The sequence below is a fragment of the Eucyclogobius newberryi genome, unplaced genomic scaffold (genome assembly GCF_026437365.1).
Source record: "Eucyclogobius newberryi isolate DKJ021-1_F unplaced genomic scaffold, fEucNew1.0.hap1 SCAF_18, whole genome shotgun sequence".
In the NCBI taxonomy this organism is placed as follows: domain Eukaryota; kingdom Metazoa; phylum Chordata; class Actinopteri; order Gobiiformes; family Gobiidae; genus Eucyclogobius; species Eucyclogobius newberryi.
The window spans coordinates 1,164,046-1,187,544 of record NW_027315812.1 but is presented as its reverse complement, the minus strand read 5'-3'; the positions used below and the strand labels follow the sequence as shown (position 1 = coordinate 1,187,544).

At 52.8% G+C, this 23,499-nt stretch overlaps 1 protein-coding gene across 1 annotated transcript; it reads left to right on the top strand.

Moving 5' to 3' along the window:
• Positions 1 to 3,001: 3,001 nt before the first annotated feature.
• On the top strand, positions 3,002 to 20,042 carry riok3 (RIO kinase 3 (yeast)). Its single transcript, XM_072450377.1, has 13 exons — positions 3,002 to 3,319; positions 4,373 to 4,488; positions 6,365 to 6,507; positions 13,445 to 13,552; positions 15,056 to 15,165; positions 15,696 to 15,839; positions 17,799 to 17,926; positions 17,996 to 18,178; positions 18,717 to 18,876; positions 18,986 to 19,066; positions 19,179 to 19,268; positions 19,628 to 19,738; positions 19,812 to 20,042. The coding sequence occupies exons 1-13, from the start codon at positions 3,290 to 3,292 to the stop codon at positions 19,920 to 19,922; spliced, it is 1,515 nt and encodes a 504-aa protein (XP_072306478.1). The 5' UTR covers positions 3,002 to 3,289; the 3' UTR covers positions 19,923 to 20,042.
• The last annotated feature ends 3,457 nt before the right edge of the window (positions 20,043 to 23,499 follow it).

The window sequence follows — 23,499 nt, the reverse complement described above, 5'->3', positions numbered from 1 at the left end:
CTGGTTTAGACCTGGTTTAGACCTGGTTTAGACCTGGTTTAGACCTGGTTTAGTCCTGAGTTAGACCTGGTTTAGACCTGGTTTAGTCCTGGTTTAGTCCTGAGTTAGACCTGGTTTAGACCTGGTTTAGTCCTGGTTTAGTCCTGAGTTAGACCTGGTTTAGACCTGGTTTAGACCTGGTTTAGACCTGGTTTAGTCCTGAGTTAGACCTGGTTTAGACCTGGTTTAGTCCTGGTTTAGTCCTGAGTTAGACCTGGTTTAGACCTGGTTTAGTCCTGAGTTAGACCTGGTTTAGACCTGGTTTAGTCCTGGTTTAGTCCTGAGTTAGACCTGGTTTAGACCTGGTTTGGACCTGGTTTAGACCTGGTTTAGACCTGGTTTAGTCCTGGTTTAGACCTGGTTTAGACTTGGTTTAGTCCTGGTTTTGACCCGGGTTTGACCCGGGTTTGACCCGGTTTTGACCCGGGCTAGACCCGGTTTAGACCCGGTTTAGTCCCGGTTTAGATCCGGTTTAGATCCGGTTTAGTCCCGGTTTTGACCCGGTTTAGACCTGGTTTGGACCTGGTTTAGACCTGGTTTAGTCCTGGTTTAGACCTGGTTTAGTCCTGGTTTAGACCTGGTTTAGTCCTGGTTTAGACCTGGTTTAGTCCTGGTTTAGTCCTGGTTTAGTTCTGGTTTAGACCTGGTTTAGACCTGGTTTAGTCCTGGTTTAGTCCTGGTTTAGACCTAGTTTAGACCCGGTTTAGACCCGGTTTAGTCCCGGTTTAGTCCCGGTTTAGTCCCGGTTTAGTCCCGGTTTAGTCCCGGTTTAGACCCGGTTTAGACCCGGTTTAGACCCGGTTTAGTCCCGGTTTAGACCCGGTTTAGTCCCGGTTTAGTCCCGGTTTAGTTCCGGTTTAGACCTGGTTTAGACCTGGTTTAGTCCTGGTTTAGTCCTGGTTTAGTCCTGGTTTAGACCTGGTTTAGACCCGGTTTAGACCCGGTTTAGACCCGGTTTAGTCCCGGTTTAGTCCCGGTTTAGACCCGGTTTAGTCCCGGTTTAGACCCGGTTTAGTCCCGGTTTAGTCCCGGTTTAGTCCCGGTTTAGTCCCGGTTTAGACCCGGTTTAGTCCTGAGTTAGACCTGGTTTAGACCTGGTTTAGACCTGGTTTAGTCCTGAGTTAGACCTGGTTTAGACCTGGTTTGGACCTGGTTTAGACCTGGTTTAGACCTGGTTTAGTCCTGGTTTAGTCCTGAGTTAGACCTGGTTTAGACCTGGTTTGGACCTGGTTTAGACCTGGTTTAGACCTGGTTTAGTCCTGAGTTAGACCTGGTTTAGACCTGGTTTGGACCTGGTTTAGACCTGGTTTAGACCTGGTTTAGTCCTGAGTTAGACCTGGTTTAGACCTGGTTTGGACCTGGTTTAGACCTGGTTTAGACCTGGTTTAGACCTGGTTTGGACCTGGTTTAGACCTGGTTTAGACCTGGTTTAGACCTGGTTTAGTCCTGAGTTAGACCTGGTTTAGACCTGGTTTGGACCTGGTTTAGACCTGGTTTAGACCTGGTTTAGACCTGGTTTAGTCCTGAGTTAGACCTGGTTTAGACCTGGTTTGGACCTGGTTTAGACCTGGTTTAGACCTGGTTTGGACCTGGTTTAGACCTGGTTTAGACCTGGTTTAGACCTGGTTTAGTCCTGAGTTAGCATACAAAGCTACATTTCATGCTAACATGTCACACGATGGAATCATATTTTCTCATTAAACTTTTCCTCGTTTCGTTTTGAATTATTTTCATAAAATAACTTGAGGATTTGACGTTTATTGTGGAGCTTTTGTTTGAAACGAGGGCGACTCACCGTCTCATCCGCGGCCGCGTCTGGTGCTCTGTCCGCGGGCGCGCTGTGGCTGCTGGGCCCGGCCATCGGAGAAAGCCCCGGAGAAGACCCGAGACCACCGGACAAACGCACCGAGCGAAGCGGAGAGGAGGCCGCGCTGAGGCCGCCTGAGGCCGGGGTGAAGGCGGAGGACGCGGAGGACGCAGAGGACGCGGAGGACGCGGAGGACGCGGAGGACGCAGAGGACGCGGAGGACGCGGAGCTGCGTAGCGCGGGACGCAGACGGAGGATGCTCGGGAGAAAAGGATGCTGAGGACACGGACTGCTATAGAACACTAGAGCCACAGAGGGCGCTGTTGCCCTGGTAACCGCCGCGGCCATCTTGGATTTTGAAGTACAGGAACATGCTAATAACGCGTAAAAGTAACATTTAATAAAGTACTTAATTAATGTTGTCAGTTTAGAATCAAAACTAGTCAGACTAAATGGGACAATACAAACTTCTTATCCACAATGTTCTTGGTTAGATTGTTTCAACTTGTAACAAAGTACAATTCATGAACAGCAGTTTTAACGTGGAACTTATTCACGATATTAAAAGTCTAAATATAAATATAATTCTGTGATATTAACATTCATCGTAATTACGTTGGTCCTGCTCACGTCTGGTCAGAACATGGCGGCTGCTGGAGCTGGAATTGGTTACCATGGCGACTGTCTCTCTAGAGCTTTATTTATACTCATACTTCCACATCCGGTCAAAACCGACAAAATAAAAGCGAAAAGACGGTTTTGTTTACTTTCTACAATGAATAAATATGAAAGAGGCAGATGCTGTTGAAGTCCAATCAAATGTATGATTTTATTTCACGTTCAGGAAATAAATAATAGTTATGGGTTATTTTCAAGTGCGAAATCCTAGATTTATTTTCTCTGGTCTCTGGTCTCAACAGGACTTCCAGACTTCCCCCTCCCCAGACACTTCCCTCTCTACGTCATTCATATCTCATCATATTTATATTTATATATATATCATAAATAATGACATTGACTTGTTTCCATAAATATACATCAATCATAGAAGGAGGAGCTGAAGTTGTGAAGTAGGTTATTTGTTAATCAATTTTTCATAAATTAATAAATGATTGATTTATTTTAGCGGTGGGCGGGGCTGCGTGATGACACAGTCCTTCGCTGACGCTGAGCTCACGTCTCTTTAAACTACCTCGTTTTAAACCTTTAAAACTCGCTCTAAAACCTATAACTCGTTTTGTGGAACTTTATAATCGCGTGAAGTGAAGTCGGAGCTGCCGCGTTTTGTGCCTGTCACGTGGAAAAGTCTCTGTTTTGCCCTTTGAAAGTGAGATTTTTGTGCCGTACTTCTCTGCTAGCTTCACGTTAGCTTCACGTTAGCTCCGAGGCTAACTAGCATCTCTCTTTTTCTCCAACAAACGCGTAAAAAACACTCATAAAATCATGGATCAAGCTGGGCTCGCGGCTCCAAAGGTAAGAACATGTCCCCGGGTCTGGACCTGTCCCCGGGTCTGGACATGTCCCCGGGTCTGGACATTATATATATAACTCATATACACACACTCAATAATTTACAAAATCTAGAAATAGCATTAGCTTGACTTAGCTCGTTCAGACGTGACACTTTATTGACTCAGGCTGAATATTGGTGAAATATGTGTGAAAATGGTGTTTAATAAAACTGACATTTACAGAAACATGTTTAATATTGCAGAGATTAAACACATTTAAACTCACTCTGAACTCTTACATGATTTAACCCTGATAATGTTATTTTAATATTCAGCTTCACTTATTTATCTGAATTATTAAACACATTTAATCACAACAATCTTTCAAATCAATTTCATTTGATGAAATAACTTTAGTTTGAGGCTCGGTGACGTCACGGGGTGGGCGTGGCTGTAGTGGACATGTCTGGACACGTCTGACGCAGTGACGTCACAATAAACGCATTTAACTTCAAGGAGAAGAGGGAGGTTCATCTAGAGCGGAGAAGAGGGAGGTTCATCTAGAGCGGAGAAGAGGGAGGTTCATCTAGAGCGGAGAAGAGGGAGGTTCATCTAGAGCGGGGAAGAGGGAGGTTCATCTAGAGCGGAGAAGAGGGAGGTTCATCTAGAGCGGAGAAGAGGCAGGTTCATCTAGAGCGGGGAAGAGGGAGGTTCATCTAGAGCGGAGAAGAGGCAGGTTCATCTGGAGCGGAGAAGAGGGAGGTTCATCTAGAGCGGAGAAGAGGGAGATTCATCTAGAGCGGAGAAGAGGGAGGTTCATCTAGAGCGGAGAAGAGGCAGGTTCATCTGGAGCGGAGAAGAGGCAGGTTCATCTAGAGCGGAGAGGAAGGTTCATCTAGAGCGGAGCGGAGAGGGAGGTTCATCTAGAGCGGAGAAGAGGGAGGTTCATCTAGAGCGGAGCGGAGAGAGTCCTCAGGCAGATGATCTGCAGACGAGTCTGAGGTGGGGCATCTGGAGCAGACTCCTCCTCTAGGGGAGGGGCTTCAGATGGTGACGTAATGTGTGTTTGCTTCAGAGTCCGTGGGCTTGTGTCTCAGTGGCGCCCCCTGCCTCCTCGCTGTCTGACGTCATGAGTGAAGAGCTGGCCAAACAACTGGACGAGGAGAACGTGCTCTTCATCCAACCCTCTGAGTAATTATGATCATCTTCATCTCTCTGTCCTTCATCTTCATCACTCCGTCCCTCATCTTCATCACTCTGTCCATCTTCATCACTCTGTCCATCTTTATCACTCTGTTCCTCATCTTCATCACTCTGTCCATCTTTATCACTCTGTCCCTCATCTTCATCACTCTGTCCCTCATCACATCACTCTGTCCCTCATCTTCATCACTCTGTCCCTCATCTTCATCACTCTGTCCATCTTTATCACTCTGTCCCTCATCTTCATCACTCTGTCCCTCATCACATCACTCTGTCCCTCATCTTCATCACTCTGTCCCTCATCTTCATCACTCTGTCCATCTTTATCACTCTGTCCCTCATCTTCATCACTCTGTCCCTCATCTTCATCACTCTGTCCCTCATCTTCATCACTCTGTCCATCTTTATCACTCTGTCCCTCATCTTCATCACTCTGTCCCTCATCTTCATCACTCTGTCCCTCATCTTCATCACTCTGTCCCTCATCTTCATCACTCTGTCCCTCATCACATCACTCTGTCCCTCATCTTCATCACTCTGTCCATCTTTATCACTCTGTCCCTCATCTTCATCACTCTGTCCATCTTTATCACTCTGTCCCTCATCTTCATCACTCTGTCCCTCATCTTCATCACTCCGTCCCTCATCTTCATCACTCTGTCCCTCATCTTCATCACTCTGTCCATCTTTATCACTCTGTCCCTCATCTTCATCACTCTGTCCCTCATCTTCATCACTCCGTCCCTCATCTTCATCACTCTGTCCCTCATCTTCATCACTCTGTCCCTCATCTTCATCACTCTCCCTCATCTTCATCACTCTCCCTCATCTTCATCACTCTGTCCCTCATCTTCATCACTCTGTCCCTCATCTTCATCACTCTGTCCCTCATCACATCACTCTGTCCCTCATCTTCATCACTCTGTCCCTCATCACATCACTCTGTCCCTCATCTTCATCACTCCGTCCCTCATCTTCATCACTCTGTCCCTCATCTTCATCACTCTGTCCCTCATCTTCATCACTCTGTCCCTCATCTTCATCACTCTGTCCCTCATCACATCACTCTGTCCCTCATCTTCATCACTCTGTCCCTCATCTTCATCACTCTGTCCCTCATCTTCATCACTCTGTCCCTCATCTTCATCACTCTGTCCCTCATCTTCATCACTCCGTCCCTCATCTTCATCACTCTGTCCCTCATCTTCATCACTCTGTCCCTCATCTTCATCACTCTGTCCCTCATCACATCACTCTGTCCCTCATCTTCATCACTCTGTCCCTCATCTTCATCACTCTGTCCCTCATCTTCATCACTCTGTCCCTCATCTTCATCACTCTGTCCCTCATCTTCATCACTCCGTCCCTCATCTTCATCACTCTGTCCCTCATCTTCATCACTCTGTCCCTCATCACATCACTCTCCCTCATCTTCATCACTCTCCCTCATCTTCATCACTCTGTCCCTCATCTTCATCACTCTGTCCCTCATCACATCACTCTGTCCCTCATCTTCATCACTCTGTCCCTCATCTTCATCACTCTGTCCCTCATCTTCATCACTCTGTCCCTCATCTTCATCACTCTGTCCCTCATCTGTCCCTCATCTTCATCACTCTGTCCCTCATCTTCATCACTCTGTCCCTCATCTTCATCACTCTGTCCCTCATCACATCACTCTGTCCCTCATCTTCATCACTCTGTCCCTCATCTTCATCACTCTGTCCCTCATCTTCATCACTCTGTCCCTCATCTTCATCACTCTGTCCCTCATCTTCATTACCTTGTCCCTCATCTCATTCCGTCTCGTCACCATGCTGCCAGTAGATGGCGTCTCATAGTTCTGTCCCCTGATGTGCCTCAGGCTGGTCTTGGAGCGCCCCCTGGAGGACGGCCCGGAGACCGACTCAGACCTGATGTTGGCTCAGATGCTTCAGATGCAGTTCGACCGAGAGTTTGACGACCAACTCAAGAGGGAGGAGCGAAAGTTCAACGGAGACAGCAAAGGTGTGTCTATAACCAGGAAGTCCACGATTAACCGGGAAGTCCACGATTAACCGGGAAGTCCACGATTAACCGGGAAGTCCACGATTAACCGGGAAGTCCACGATTAACCGGGAAGTGCACGATTAACCGGGAAGTGCACGGTTAACCGGGAAGTGCACGATTAAGACAGGAAGTGCACGATTAAGACAGGAAGTGCACGATTAAGACAGGAAGTGCACGATTAAGACAGGAAGTGCACGATTAACCTGTTACCATCCACCTCTTTCGCCCTGTGCACAATGGTTGGACCCAAATGGCATTGCTTATTAAAAGAGGATCTTATGTTCCACATGTGAGTGTGATGCATCATTAGAAAGCTTAGGCCTTCTAGTTTCTGCAGATGTGCACATGAACACTGTTAGGGCTTCAGAACTTACACTACAGAGGCCCAAACATAAACAAAACATCCTTTTTTAATCTCGCCTGAATATTGTCCATCTGTAATGGTCCTGAGCAGGACATACTTTATTGTGTGCATATGCTGTTCACTGTACATGCTGTTGTCATGACAACAACTGTGTACAGTTTCAGATCTCTAGGAACAGGCATTTTGGTGCTGTTGACCTTTTTGTATCAAAAAGTATATTCGGAACAAGTGATCCAAATATGTGCCAACTGTGCCAAACTGTTTTATTACAATTTTAGCTCCTCTATGATCATAAAACATACATTTTGATGTTTTGTAGGCCACTAATAGCAATTATAACTGCTAAAAACAATATATGTGAAAATGTGTAAATGAGTTTACCCATGAATTTCCCATATAGAGGTTAAAAAAAAAAAAAAAAATTATAATATTTTTATTTTATTTTTGTATTGGTATAATAATACATATATCTAACAAAATGCACGTCCAAAAGGCTAATAAACTCAGAAAACGTTATGCGCAAAATCCTGCCGTGAAATCTGGCTCTTTACAGCCTTCCCGGAGCCTTACGCACGAGAATACAGAAGATTCTGTGTCAATAAGGCCTTTGTCCCGCCCCTCTTTCGAAAGCTAATCTGATTGGATAGAATAATATGTCAATCAAAGCCTGCTACGTCTTTAACATTATTTTATAGGTCGAACAGGTCATTTGTTATGGACGGAGAAATGCGCCGGACAAGCGCATTCTCGTCCGGCGAGAAACGAAGAAAAGTTTGTTTACTTGACAATATCTCAAAATGGGAAAACTTCAGGAAAAATACAAGTGGATATTGTTTTTCAATGGTTCCTTACGGACAGACTGAGCACAAGGATGTACAGAATTAAAGCCGTTTCGTCCGTCATAAACAGCAAACAGGACATGCGTTTGTAAAAGTTGAGACTTTCTCACAAACTATTGGCAATTGCTTCTTGGGGCATATTATTCAATGTAAATCAATGACATATTCGTTTTGTTGAGAAAATAAGCTTTAAAATGATGTATGGCTTGCTGGTATTGACCACGGAAATAAAAGTGATGATGTAAGAGAATATTTGAGATATAGAAAATGCTCGCCGGCGGACAGGTGGGTGGTAACAGGTTAACAGGGAAGTCCACGATTAAAGGTCCCATAACATGCAAAATCGACTTTTCAGAGCTTTTAACCTTCTTACACTGCTATTTGTGCTTCATATATGTCCAGAGTGTTTTTTAGATTGATTCCTGCCGTGTTTAGCTATAGTACAGACTATCTCCTTTCCTCAAATCTCCAAACTGACGGTGGGTGGGTGCAAGACCCCGTCATAAGGGCAAGCACGCGTCACCATCCCCCCTCTCCACCCCCCTCCCCTCCTGCCTGCCGCCTCCCGCCCCCTTCCCCCCGGCTCCGCGCTGCTGTCTCCCCACAAGCCCATTCCGGAGTTTTTCTGCTTCGATTTACGAGGAAACACGGTTCAAAGAGGCCCAAAATGTCATTCATGATATCACACTCTTTACTATTATCACAATGGTGAAGGTTTATGTGGCAGTTGATGCAGCAACGGGAAAATAGACGGAGGGAAGTTCTATCCGATACCGAAAAACCAGGAAATAAGAGCGCGATGGACATATATCTATATATAGATATAGATATAGATATATCTATATATAGATATATCCCTCATTCGTCCAGGCGTGTTCCATCGTAGAAAAAGCTTCAGTTGTTTCATCTGGACTCAGTTAGAAAAAATAGACGTTTCGACTCTCATCCAAGAGTCATTGTCAATAAAAGAATTTAGGTCGAGAACTCCGATATTTATACTATTCTGTGGTAAGTCCAGCCCATTGGGCGGAGCCTCCTGAAGAGGAAAGAGTTGTTTGTTACAACAGAAACTTACCCTCTTGGTATCTACCGAGCCTATTCAAACCTATTAGTCTCCTCTTTGTCTTTGTGAGACCCTGGCTCACCCTGAGGACCTGATTAACATCTAAATGTCCTGGTACTGGTCCTCTACCTCTCCAGGGGTTCAGGATCCCATTGTAAACTACAGGAAGGTTGAATCTTAGCCCTCCGTTTCTGTTTAAAGAAGGTCTTTCTTTTTTAACAAAAATAGCTTCCTTAACTCCTCTTTCAAACCATCTTTTCTCCTGCTTAAAACCTTCACCTCACCGTCTTCAAACGAGTGATTAGAGGCTTCAAGATGGAGATGCACGGCACTCTGTGGACCTGAACTTATATCTTTTTCTACTATGATATAGATATAGATAGATAGATAGATATCGATCATTCGATATCTATCTATCTATCTATCTATGGACAGCTGTGGGGCCTACGTCACGGGTGGGCGGGGCACACGCGCACTCTGAGACTACGTCACGGGTGGGCGGGGCACACGCGCTCTGAGACTACGTCACGGGTGGGCGGGGCACACGCGCGCTCTGAGACTACGTCACGGGTGGGCGGGGCACACGCGCGCTCTGAGACTATGTCACGGGTGGGCGGGGCACACGCGCTCTGAGACTACGTCACGGGTGGGCGGGGCACACGCGCGCTCTGAGACTACGTCACGGGTGGGCGGGGCACACGCGCGCTCTGAGACTACGTCACGGGTGGGCGGGGCACACGCGCTCTGAGACTACGTCACGGGTGGGCGGGGCACACGCGCTCTGAGACTACGTCACAGGTGGGCGGGGCACACGCGCGCTCTGAGACTACGTCACGGGTGGGCGGGGCACACGCGCTCTGAGACTACGTCACGGGTGGGCGGGGCACACGCGCTCTGAGACTACGTCACGGGTGGGCGGGGCACACGCGCGCTCTGAGACTACGTCACGGGTGGGCGGGGCACACGCGCGCTCTGAGACTACGTCACGGGTGGGCGGGGCACACGCGCGCTCTGAGACTACGTCACGGGTGGGCGGGGCACACGCGCGCTCTGAGACTACATCACGGGTGGGCGGGACACACGCGCGCTCTGAGACTACGTCACGGGTGGGCGGGGCACACGCGCTCTGAGACTACGTCACGGGTGGGCGGGGCACACGCGCGCTCTGAGACTACGTCACGGGTGGGCGGGGCACACGCGCGCTCTGAGACTACGTCACGGGTGGGCGGGGCACACGCGCGCTCTGAGACTACGTCACGGGTGGGCGGGGCACACGCGCGCTCTGAGACTACGTCACGGGTGGGCGGGGCACACGCGCTCTGAGACTACGTCACGGGTGGGCGGGGCACACGCGCGCTCTGAGACTACGTCACGGGTGGGCGGGGCACACGCGCTCTGAGACTACGTCACGGGTGGGCGGGGCACACGCGCGCTCTGAGACTACGTCACGGGTGGGCGGGGCACACGCGCTCTGAGACTACGTCACGGGTGGGCGGGGCACACGCGCGCTCTGAGACTACGTCACGGGTGGGCGGGGCACACGCGCTCTGAGACTACGTCACGGGTGGGCGGGGCACACGCGCGCTCTGAGACTACGTCACGGGTGGGCGGGGCACACGCGCTCTGAGACTACGTCACGGGTGGGCGGGGCACACGCGCGCTCTGAGACTACGTCACGGGTGGGCGGGGCACACGCGCTCTGAGACTACGTCACGGGTGGGCGGGGCACACGCGCGCTCTGAGACTACGTCACGGGTGGGCGGGGCACACGCGCTCTGAGACTACGTCACGGGTGGGCGGGGCACACGCGCGCTCTGAGACTACGTCACGAGTGGGCGGGGCACACGCGCTCTGAGACTACGTCACGGGTGGGCGGGGCACACGCGCTCTGAGACTACGTCACGGGTGGGCGGGGCACACGCGCGCTCTGAGACTACGTCACGGGTGGGCGGGGCACGCGCGCTCTGAGACTACGTCACGGGTGGGCGGGGCACACGCGCGCTCTGAGACTACGTCACGGGTGGGCGGGGCACACGCGCGCTCTGAGACTATGTCACGGGTGGGCGGGGCACACGCGCTCTGAGACTACGTCACGGGTGGGCGGGGCACACGCGCGCTCTGAGACTACGTCACGGGTGGGCGGGGCACACGCGCGCTCTGAGACTACGTCACGGGTGGGCGGGGCACACGCGCTCTGAGACTACGTCACGGGTGGGCGGGGCACACGCGCTCTGAGACTACGTCACAGGTGGGCGGGGCACACGCGCGCTCTGAGACTACGTCACGGGTGGGCGGGGCACACGCGCTCTGAGACTACGTCACGGGTGGGCGGGGCACACGCGCTCTGAGACTACGTCACGGGTGGGCGGGGCACACGCGCGCTCTGAGACTACGTCACGGGTGGGCGGGGCACACGCGCGCTCTGAGACTACGTCACGGGTGGGCGGGGCACACGCGCGCTCTGAGACTACGTCACGGGTGGGCGGGGCACACGCGCGCTCTGAGACTACGTCACGGGTGGGCGGGGCACACGCGCGCTCTGAGACTACGTCACGGGTGGGCGGGGCACACGCGCTCTGAGACTACGTCACGGGTGGGCGGGGCACACGCGCGCTCTGAGACTACGTCACGGGTGGGCGGGGCACACGCGCGCTCTGAGACTACGTCACGGGTGGGCGGGGCACACGCGCGCTCTGAGACTACGTCACGGGTGGGCGGGGCACACGCGCGCTCTGAGACTACGTCACGGGTGGGCGGGGCACACGCGCGCTCTGAGACTACGTCACGGGTGGGCGGGGCACACGCGCTCTGAGACTACGTCACGGGTGGGCGGGGCACACGCGCGCTCTGAGACTACGTCACGGGTGGGCGGGGCACACGCGCTCTGAGACTACGTCACGGGTGGGCGGGGCACACGCGCGCTCTGAGACTACGTCACGGGTGGGCGGGGCACACGCGCTCTGAGACTACGTCACGGGTGGGCGGGGCACACGCGCGCTCTGAGACTACGTCACGGGTGGGCGGGGCACACGCGCTCTGAGACTACGTCACGGGTGGGCGGGGCACACGCGCGCTCTGAGACTACGTCACGGGTGGGCGGGGCACACGCGCTCTGAGACTACATCACGGGTGGGCGGGGCACACGCGCGCTCTGAGACTACGTCACGGGTGGGCGGGGCACACGCGCGCTCTGAGACTACGTCACGAGTGGGCGGGGCACACGCGCTCTGAGACTACGTCACGGGTGGGCGGGGCACACGCGCTCTGAGACTACGTCACGGGTGGGCGGGGCACACGCGCGCTCTGAGACTACGTCACGGGTGGGCGGGGCACGCGCGCTCTGAGACTACGTCACGGGTGGGCGGGGCACACGCGCGCTCTGAGACTACGTCACGGGTGGGCGGGGCACACGCGCGCTCTGAGACTACGTCACGGGTGGGCGGGGCACACGCGCGCTCTGAGACTACGTCACGGGTGGGCGGGGCACACGCGCGCTCTGAGACTACGTCACGGGTTGGGCCGGGGAGCCAGATGGCTCTTCGCAAGGGTGGGGGCGAATATCAAACCAAGCCGTCTGCATTTCCGGGTTGGTGAAGGGTCCAAGGTCTGGGTGATATTTCTGAACTATTATGTTAAGGGTGTTGCACAACACTTATTATTATCAATGATACACTTAGGATAGACTACGAAACGTGAACAAAAGCACGTTATGGCATCTTTAAACAGGAGAGCATGATTAAGACGGAAAGTTCACGATTAAGACGGGAAGTCCGCGATTAAACAGGAAGTGCGCGATTAAACAGGAAGTGCGCGATTAAGACGGGAAGTGCCCGATTAAGACGGGAAGTGCCCGATTAAGACGGGAAGGTGCACAATTAAGACGGGAAGTCCGCGATTATGACGGGAAGTGCGCGATTAAGACGGGAAGTGCCCGATTAAGACGGGAAGTGCCCGATTAAGACGGGAAGGTGCACAATTAAGACGGGAAGTCCGCGATTATGACGGGAAGTGCGCGATTAAGACGGGAAGTGCCCGATTAAGACGGGAAGTGCACGATTAAGACGGGAAGGTGCACGATTAAGACGGGAAGTCCGCGATTAAGACGGGAAGTGCCCGATTAAGACGGGAAGGTGCACGATTAAGACGGGAAGTCCGCGATTATGACGGGAAGTGCGCGATTATTACGGGAAGTGCGCGATTATGACGGGAAGTGCGCGATTATGACGGGAAGTGCGCGATTATGACGGGAAGGTGCACGATTAAGACGGGAAGTCCGCGATTAAGACGGGAAGTGCCCGATTAAGACGGGAAGGTGCACGATTAAGACGGGAAGTTTGCGATTATGACGGGAAGTGCGCGATTATTACGGGAAGTGCGCGATTATGACGGGAAGTGCGCGATTATGACGGGAAGTGCGCGATTATGACGGGAAGTGCGCGATTATGACGGGAAGTGTGCGATTATGGCGGGAAGTGCACGATTAAGACGGGAAGTCCGCGATGAACCGAGAAGTCCGCGATTAAGACAGGAAGTCCACGATTAAGACAGGAAGTCCACGATTAAGACAGGAAGTGCTATTCTGACCCCTCTGTTCTGACCCCTCTGTTCTGACCCCTCTCTTCTGTCCAGTGTCCATTTCCTTTGAGAATTACCGCATGGTCCATCCTTACGAGGACAGTGACAGCTCTGAGGACGAGGTGGACTGGCAGGACACCAGGCACGACCCCTACAGGCCAGGTATGGAACTACACCTCCTACAGGCCAGGTATGGAACTACACCTCCTACATGCACCTCCTACAGGCCAGGTATGGAACTACACCTCCTACAGGCCAGGTATGGAACTACACCTCCTACATGCACCTCCTACAGGCCAGGTATGGAACTACACCTTCTACATGCACCTCCTACAGGCCAGGTATGGAACTACACCTCCTACAGGCCAGGTATGGAACTACACCTTCTACATGCACCTCCTACAGGCCAGGTATGGAACTACACCTCCTACAGGCCAGGTATGGAACTACACCTCCTACATGCACCTCCTACAGGCCAGGTATGGAACTACACCTCCTACAGGCCAGGTATGGAACTACACCTCCTACATGCACCTCCTACAGGGCAGGTATGGAACTACACCTCCTACATGCACCTCCTACAGGCCAGGTATGGAACTGCACCTCCTACATGCACCTCCTACAGGCCAGGTATGGAACTACACCTTCTACATGCACCTCCTACAGGCCAGGTATGGAACTACACCTTCTACATGCACCTCCTACAGGCCATGTATGGAACTGCACCTCCTACATGCACCTCCTACAGGCCAGGTATGGAACTGCACCTCCTACATGCACCTCCTACAGGCCAGGTATGGAACTACACCTTCTACATGCACCTCCTACAGGCCAGGTATGGAACTGCACCTCCTACATGCACCTCCTACAGACCAGGTATGGAACTGCACCTCCTACAGGCCAGGTATGGAACTGCACCTCCTACATGCACCTCCTACAGGCCAGGTATGGAACTACACCTCCTACATGCACCTCCTACAGGCCAGGTATGGAACTGCACCTCCTACATGCACCTCCTACAGGCCAGGTATGGAACTACACCTTCTACATGCACCTCCTACAGACCAGGTATGGAACTGCACCTCCTACAGGCCAGGTATGGAACTGCACCTCCTACATGCACCTCCTACAGGCCAGGTATGGAACTGCACCTCCTACATGCACCTCCTACAGGCCAGGTAATGAACGACACCTCCTACATGCACCTCCTAGAGGCCAGGTATGGAACTGCACCTCCTACAGGCCAGGTATGGAACGACACCTCCTACATGCACCGCCTACAGGCCAGGTATGGAACTGCACCTCCTACATGCACCTCCTACAGGCCAGGTATGGAACGACACCTCCTACATGCACCTCCTAGAGGCCAGGTATGGAACGACACCTCCTACAGGCCAGGTATGGAACGACACCTCCTACATGCACCTCCTAGAGGCCAGGTATGGAACTGCACCTCCTACATGCACCTCCTACAGGCCAGGTATGGAACTGCACCTCCTCTGAGGGAGGTGGCGAGACTAAGAACACTTTGTTTTTTTCGTCCTGGAGTCAAAAAGGCGAAAACTTGACGATGCTTCATTAAATAATAAAGTAATAACATAAGAAAGTAATACAATAATAAAATAATAAAGTAATAAGGTGCTAATGATGTGGTTTGTGCTGCAGTGAAGCCTCAGATGACTCCTCGTAAAGGTTTTGTGGGAAAAGGAAAGAACATCACCACCAAACATGACGAGGTCGTGTGTGGACGCAAGAACACGGCCAGAATGGACCATGTGAGACAACACACTGACCTCCTCTGACCTCCTTCTCTTGACCTCCTCTGACCTCCTTCTCCTGACCTCCTCTTCTCCTGACCTCCTTCTCCTGACCTCTGACCTCCTACTTCTGACGACCTCTTCTCCTGACCTTCTCTGACCTCCTTCTAACGACCTCTTCTCGGGACCACCTCTGACCTCCTCTGACCTCCTTCTCCTGGTCTCTTTCCACAGTTTGCTCCTCTGACCTCCTTCTCCTGGTCTCTCTCCACAGTTTGCTCCTCTGACCTCCTTCTCCTGGTCTCTCTCCACAGTTTGCTCCTCTGACCTCCTTCTCCTGGTCTCTCTCCACAGTTTGCTCCTCTGACCTCCTTCTCCTGGTCTCTCCACAGTTTGCTCATCTGACCTCCTTCTCCTGGTCTCTCTCCACAGTTTGCTCCTCTGACCTCCTTCTCCTGGTCTCTCCACAGTTTGCTCCTCTGACCTCCTTCTCCTGGTCTCTCTCCACAGTTTGCTCCTCTGACCTCCTTCTCCTGGTCTCTCCACAGTTTGCTCCGGAGGTGCAGGTTGGAGATGGTTTGGGGATGGATCTGAAGTTGTCCAATCAGGTGTTTAACTCTCTGAAGGAGCACGTGCACAGTGAGCAGAGACGCAGCGCTCGAGTGCATGACAAGAAGGAGCACTCCACCGCCGTACGTAGCACCTCCACATCTGCACCACACACCAGACCTTTGACCGTTGACCTCTGCTCGTGTTGGTTGAGTCACTATATTAAGGTCAAAGTGGCCTCATGTTTGTTGTGTGTGTGACTGAAGGCGTGGCCTCATGTTGTGTGTGTGACTAAAGGCGTGGTCTCATGTTCTGTCTGTGACTAAAGGCGTGGCCTCATGTTGTGTGTGTGACTAAAGGCGTGGCCTCATGTTGTGTGTGTGACTAAAGGCGTGGCCTCATGTTGTGTGTGTAACTAAAGGCGTGGCCTCATGTTGTGTGTGTGACTAAAGGCGTGGCCTCATGTTGTGTGTGTAACTAAAGGCGTGGCCTCATGTTGTGTGTGTGACTAAAGGCGTGGCCTCATGTTGTGTGTGTGACTAAAGGCGTGGCCTCATGTTGTGTGTGTGACTAAAGGCGTGGCCTCTGTGATGTGTGGGACTGAAGGCGTGGCCTCTGTGATGTGTGTGGGACTGAAGGCGTGGCCTCTGTGATGTGTGTGGGACTAATGGCGTGGCCTCTGTGATGTGTGTGTGACTGAAGGCGTGGCCTCTGTGTTGTGTGTGGGACTGAAGGCGTGGCCTCTGTGATGTGTGTGTGACTGAAGGCGTGGCCTCATGTTGTGTGTGTGACTGAAGGCGTGGCCTCTGTGATGTGTGTGGGACTGAAGGCGTGGCCTCTGTGATGTGTGTGTGACTGAAGGCGTGGCCTCATGTTGTGTGTGTGACTGAAGGCGTGGCCTCTGTGTTGTGTGTGTGACTGAAGGCGTGGCCTCTGTGATGTGTGTGTGACTGAAGGCGTGGCCTCATGTTGTGTGTGTGACTGAAGGCGTGGCCTCTGTGATGTGTGTGGGACTGAAGGCGTGGCCTCTGTGATGTGTGTGTGTGACTAAAGGCGTGGCCTCATGTTGTGTGTGTGACTAAAGGCGTGGCCTCATGTTGTGTGTGGGACTGAAGGCGTGGCCTCTGTGATGTGTGTGGGACTGAAGGCGTGGCCTCATGTTGTGTGTGGGACTGAAGGCGTGGCCTCATGTTATGTGTGTGTGACTGAAGGCGTGGCCTCATGTTGTGTGTGGGACTGAAGGCGTGGCCTCATGTTATGTGTGTGTGACTGAAGGCGTGGCCTCATGTTGTGTGTGTGACTGAAGGCGTGGCCTCTGTGATGTGTGTGTGACTGAAGGCGTGGCCTCTGTGATGTGTGTGTGACTGAAGGCGTGGCCTCATGTTGTGTGTGTGACTGAAGGCGTGGCCTCTGTGATGTGTGTGGGACTGAAGGCGTGGCCTCTGTGAGGTGTGTGTGTGACTAAAGGCGTGGCCTCATGTTGTGTGTGTGTGACTAAAGGCGTGGCCTCATGTTGTGTGTGGGACTGAAGGCGTGGCCTCTGTGATGTGTGTGGGACTGAAGGCGTGGCCTCATGTTATGTGTGTGTGACTGAAGGCGTGGCCTCATGTTGTGTGTGGGACTGAAGGCGTGGCCTCATGTTATGTGTGTGTGACTGAAGGCGTGGCCTCATGTTGTGTGTGGGACTGAAGGCGTGGCCTCTGTGATGTGTGTGGGACTGAAGGCGTGGCCTCTGATGTGTGTGTGACTAAAGGCGTGGCCTCATGTTGTGTGTGGGACTGAAGGCGTGGCCTCTGTGTTGTGTGTGGGACTGAAGGCGTGGCCTCTGTGATGTGTGTGTGACTGAAGGCGTGGCCTCATGTTGTGTGTGTGACTGAAGGCGTGGCCTCATGTTGTGTGTGTGACTGAAGGCGTGGCCTCTGTGATGTGTGTGTGTGTGACTGAAGGCGTGGCCTCATGTTGTGTGTGTGACTGAAGGCGTGGCCTCTGTGATGTGTGTGTGTGTGACTAAAGGCGTGGCCTCATGTTGTGTGTGTGACTGAAGGCGTGGACTCATGTGTGATGTGGGCGCGGCCTCATGTGTGTTGCCTCTGTTGCCATAGGAACAGGCCGTGGACCCTCGCACTCGCCTCCTCATGTATAAGATGGTGAGCTCCGGCGTGTTGGAGAATATTAACGGCTGCATCAGCACCGGGAAAGAGTCCGTGGTGTTCCACGCCGACGGGGGAAGGTGAGGGGCGGGGCCTGTGTGCACGAGGGGGCGGGGCATGTATTAAGTCTCTCTCTGTCCCGCCCACAGCCTGGAGGAGGAGCCTGTTCCGTCGGAGGTGGTGCTGAAAGTGTTTAAAACGACTCTGAACGAGTTTAAGAACCGCGACCGCTACATCAAAGACGATTATCGCTTTAAGGAACGATTCAGCAAACTCAACCCCAGGAAGGTGATCCGCCTGTGGGCGGAGAAGGAGATGCACAACCTGACCAGGTACTGACCACGCCCTGACCATGTCCTCACCATGTCCTGACCACCTCCTGACCAGGTACTGACCATGTACTGACCACGCCCTGACCACGCCCTGACCATGTCCTGACCACCTCCTGACCATGTACTGACCACGCCCTGACCACGCCCTGACCATGTCCTGACCACCTCCTGACCAGGTACTGACCATGTACTGACCACGCCCTGACCACGCCCTGACCACGCCCTGACCATGTCCTGACCACCTCCTGACCAGGTACTGACCATGTACTGACCACGCCCTGACCACGCCCTGACCATGTCCTGACCACCTCCTGACCAGGTACTGACCACGCCCTGACCATGTCCTGACCACGTCCTCACCACGTCCTGACCAGGTACTGACCACGTCCTGACCACGCCCTGACCACGTCCTGACCACGTCCTCACCATGTCCTGACCACGTCCTGACCACGTCCTGACCACGTCCTCACCATGTCCTGACCACGTCCTGACCACGCCCTGACCACGCCCTGACCACGTGTTCATGTTCTGGTTCCAGACTGAGGCGGGCCCACATCTCGTGTCCTGATGTGGTTCTGCTGAAGAAACACGTCCTCGTCATGTCCTTCATCGGAGCAGGACACGTCCCAGCGCCAAAACTCAAGGACGCCAGACTGAACGAGGACGACATGACCACGGCCTACCACCAAGTCCTGCACGTGAGGGACGGGGACAAGGGGGCGGGATAAGGGACAGGGGGCGGGATAAGGGACAGGGGGCGGGATAAGGGACAGGGACGTGCTGCTTCACTGACTCTGGTGTTTTCAGATGATGAAGACCATGTTCTCTGAGTGTAATCTGGTCCACGCTGATCTGAGCGAGTACAACCTGCTGTGGCACCAGGGGAAGGTAAGAGGAGGGGCCAGAGGGGGAGGGGCCAGAGGGGGAGGGGCCAGAGGGGGAGGGGCCAGAGGGGGAGGGGCCGGACGGGCCCCAGCTCTAACACTTGGTGGTGTTTCAGGTTTGGGTGATCGATGTGAGCCAGTCCGTGGAGCCGACTCATCCTCACGGACTGGAGTTCCTCTTCAGAGACTGTCGGAACGTCGCCACGGTAACGACGACAAACTGAACTCTGCAACGATGAATCTAATATTGAAACACATGTGACTGAAGAGAGAATATGTCTGAATGTGACTCTCCAGAGGAAGTCGTCATGGCAACGGCCTGTTTGGACACATTTAGTGTCTTCGCACATTTCTGACATGAGCAGAAAAGTAGCAGACCCAAAATGGGCCCTCGGGGCCCCCCGGGCCCCCTGGACGTGTCACACACTCATCTAAACCAATCTAAAGCTCGATTACAAAAGTTAAACAGCTTTAATGTTCTCAGTGTCGAAGAACTTCTCTCCCCAGACGCTTCAGCCACTGATGTTGTTGTTGTTGTTGTTGTTGTTGTTGTTGTTGTGTTCAGTTCTTCCGGCGCAGGGGCGTGTCCGACGCTCTGAGTGAGTTCCACTTGTTTAACGCTGTCTCAGGTTTGGATCTGTCCATCTGCGACGACGAGGCCGGCTTCATGTCCCAGGTACAAGCTCCTCCCTCTGAGCTGTGTGTGCTCACCTCACTTCCTGTGTGTGCTGACCTCACTTCCTGTGCAGATCGTGGCGCTGGAGAAGAGAAACGAGGATCACGTTCAGAGACGAGGGAAGAAGACGTTTCCCGTGAACAGTGAAGACGATCGTCCGCTCAAACCCGACTCTGACGACTAACAACAAACACGCTAACGAAGACGTCTAACGAGAGAGGACTTCCTCATCTGCGGCCAATCAGAGCCAGCCAACAGGTCACATGACGCCCCCCGTCCAATGGCTGACCAGTATCTCAGCTCTAGATTTATAACGGTTTGAATATGAAAAACGTGAGAACGTCCAAAATAAAGCTTTAAACGGATGTTTAAGGGTTAAAGAGATAAAATGTCTTTATTAAAGGTGAAAAGGCCAAAGGGCCAAATGTCGACTTGAACCTGTTTTGTGTTGATCACGTCAAGAAAAACTGATAAAATCTACAAAACATTGTGTTTGTGTCGTTTATTATATTTATCCGTGAGTTAGATCTCTTCACCTCCAGGGGGAGGGGCTAAGGGCAGAGGACTCTGAACATTGTTTCATCTGTTTTTTACTGTCGAGGAAACGAATTGTGATTTTGTGCATCACAAAAATAGAATTGAATAGTCAGTCCAGGTGCGTTACAGGCTCTGACCACCAGAGGGAGTCACGCGAGCGTTACAGGCTCTGACCACCAGAGGTAGTCACGGGAGCGTTACAGGCTCTGACCACCAGAGGTAGTCACGGGAGCGTTACAGGCTCTGACCACCAGAGGGAGTCACGGGAGCGTTACAGGCTCTGACCACCAGAGGGAGTCACGGGAGCGTTACAGGCTCTGACCACCAGAGGGAGTCACGGGAGCGTTACAGGCTCTGACCACCAGAGGGAGTCACGGGAGCGTTACAGGTTCTATGAATAAAAAAATATTTAAATGTTCAGAACATTTAAAGATGAAGAGCAGAAAGTGACAGTGTTCATGAGTCACACGGCCTGGAAGAGGTGACGAGGAGGTGATGGAGGAAGTGATGGAAGAGGTGATGGAGGAGGTGACGGAAGAGGTAATGGAGGAGGTGATGGAGGAGGTGATGAAAGAGGTAATGGAGGAGGTGATGGAGGAGGTGACGGAAGAGGTGGAGGTGGAGGAGGTGATGGAGGATGTGACGGAGGAGGTGACGGAAGAGGTGATGGAGGAGGTGACGGAGGAGGTGATGGAGGAAGTGACGGAGGAAGTGAAGGAGGTGACGGAAAAGGTGATGGAGGAGGTGATGGAAGAGGTGACGAGGAGGTGATGGATGAGGAGGTGATGGAGGAAGTGATGGAAGAGGTGATGGAGGTGATGGAGGTGATGGAAGAGGTAATGGAGGAGGTGATTGAAGAGGTGATGGAGGAGGTGATGGAGGAGGTGACGGAGGAGGTGATGGAAGAGGTGAAGGAGGAGGTGGAGGAGGTGATGGAGGATGTGACGGAGGAGGTGACGGAAGAGGTGATTGAAGAGGTGATGGAGGTGACGGAGGAGGTGACGGAGGAGGTGATGGAGGAAGTGATGGAGGAAGTGAAGGAGGTGACGGAAGAGGTGATGGAGGAGGTGATGGAAGAGGTGACGAGGAGGTGATGGATGAGGAGGTGATGGAGGAGGTGATGGAGGAGGTGATGGAGGAAGTGATGGAGGAAGTGATGGAGGAGGTGATGGAGGAGGTGATGGAAGAGGTGATTGAAGAGGTGATGGAGGAGGTGATGGAGGAGGTGATGGAGGAGGTGATGGAAGAGGTGATGGAGGAGGTGATGGAGGAGGTGATGGAAGAGGTGATGGAGGAGGTGACGGAGGAGGTGATGGAAGAAGTGATGGAGGAGGTGATGGAGGAAGTGACGGAGGAGGTGACGGAGGAGGTGACGGAGGAGGTGACGGAGGAGGTGACGGAGGAGGTGATGGAGGAAGTGATGGAGGAGGTGATGGAAGAGGTGATGAGGAGGTGATGGAGGAGGTGAAGGAGGAAGTGATGGAGGAGGTGAAGGAATAGGTGATGGAGGTGATGGAGGAGGTGATGGAGGATGTGATGGAGGATGTGATGGAGGAAGTGACGGAGGAGGTGATAGAAGAGGTGATGGAGGAGGTGATGGATGAGGTGATGGAGGAGGTGATGGAGGAGGTGATGGAGGTGATGGAGGTGATGGAGGAGGTGAAGGAGGAGGTGATGGAGGAGGTGATGGAAGAGGTGATGAAAGGTGATGGAGGAGGTGAAGGAGGAGGTGATGGAGGAGGTGAAGGAGGAGGTGATGGAGGAGGTGATGGAAGAGGTGATGGAGGAGGTGAAGGAGGAGGTGATGGAGGAGGTGAAGGAGGAGGTGATGAAAGAGGTGATGGAGGAGGTGATGGAGAAAGTGACAGAGGAGGTGACGGAGGAGGTGACGGAGGAGGTGATGGAGGAGGTGATGGAGGAGGTGATGAAGGAGGTGATGGAGGTGATGGAAGAGGTGATGGAGGAGGTGATGGAGGAGGTGATGGAAGAGGTGATGGAGGAGGTGATGGAGGAGGTGATGGAAGAGGTGATGGAAGAGGTGATGGAAGAGGTGATGAGGATGTGATGGAGGTGATGGAGGAGGTGACGGAGGAGGTGACGGAGGAGGTGACGGAGGAGGTGATGGAGGAGGTGATGGAGGAAGTAGCGGAGGAGGTGACGGAGGAGGTGATGGAGGAGGTGAAGGAGGAAGTGATGGAGGAGGTGATGGAAGAGGTGATGAGGTGAAGGAGGAAGTGATGGAGGAGGTGATGGAAGAGGTGATGGAGGAGGTGATGGAGGAGGTGAAGGAGGAAGTGATGGAGGAGGTGAAGGAATAGGTGATGGAGGTGATGGAGGAGGTGACGGAGGATGTGATGGAGGAAGTGATGGAGGATGTGATGGAGGAAGTGACGGAGGAGGTGATGGAGGAGGTGATAGAAGAGGTGATGGAGGAGGTGATGGAGGAGGTGACGGAGGAGGTGACGGAGGAGGTGATGGAAGAGGTGAAGGAGGAGGTGATGGAGGAGGTGATGGAGGAGGTGACGAGGAGGTGATGGAAGAGGTGAAGGAGGAGGTGAAGGAGGAGGTGGAGGAGGTGATGGAGGATGTGACGGAGGAGGTGACGGAAGAGGTGATGGAGGAGGTGACGGAGGAGGTGATGGAGGAAGTGATGGAGGAAGTGATGGAGGAGGTGATTGAGGAGGTGATGGAGGAGGTGATGGAAGAGGTGATGAAGAGGTGATGGAGGAGGTGAAGGAGGAAGTGATGGAGGAGGTGAAGGAATAGGTGATGGAGGTGATGGAGGAGGTGATGGAGGATGTGATGGAGGATGTGATGGAGGAAGTGACGGAGGAGGTGATAGAAGAGGTGATGGAGGAGGTGATGGATGAGGTGATGGAGGAGGTGATGGAGGAGGTGATGGAGGTGATGGAGGTGATGGAGGAGGTGAAGGAGGAGGTGATGGAGGAGGTGATGGAAGAGGTGATGAAAGGTGATGGAGGAGGTGAAGGAGGAGGTGATGGAGGAGGTGAAGGAGGAGGTGATGGAAGAGGTGATGAGGAGGTGATGGAGGAGGTGAAGGAGGAAGTGATGGAGGAGGTGAAGGAATAGGTGATGGAGGTGATGGAGGAGGTGATGGAGGATGTGATGGAGGATGTGATGGAGGAAGTGACGGAGGAGGTGATAGAAGAGGTGATGGAGGAGGTGATGGATGAGGTGATGGAGGAGGTGATGGAGGAGGTGAT

What these genes read in the sequence shown, in the direction of transcription:
- riok3 (XM_072450377.1), top strand. Translation starts at nt 3,290, where the DNA reads ATGGATCAAGCTGGGCTCGCGGCTCCAAAG. An exon ending in AGAAGGAGCACTCCACCGCC is followed by an intron (nt 15,840 to 17,798) that starts GTACGTAGCACC and finishes CTGTTGCCATAG; the next exon opens with GAACAGGCCGTGGACCCTCG. An exon ending in TTCCACGCCGACGGGGGAAG is followed by an intron (nt 17,927 to 17,995) that starts GTGAGGGGCGGG and finishes TCCCGCCCACAG; the next exon opens with CCTGGAGGAGGAGCCTGTTC.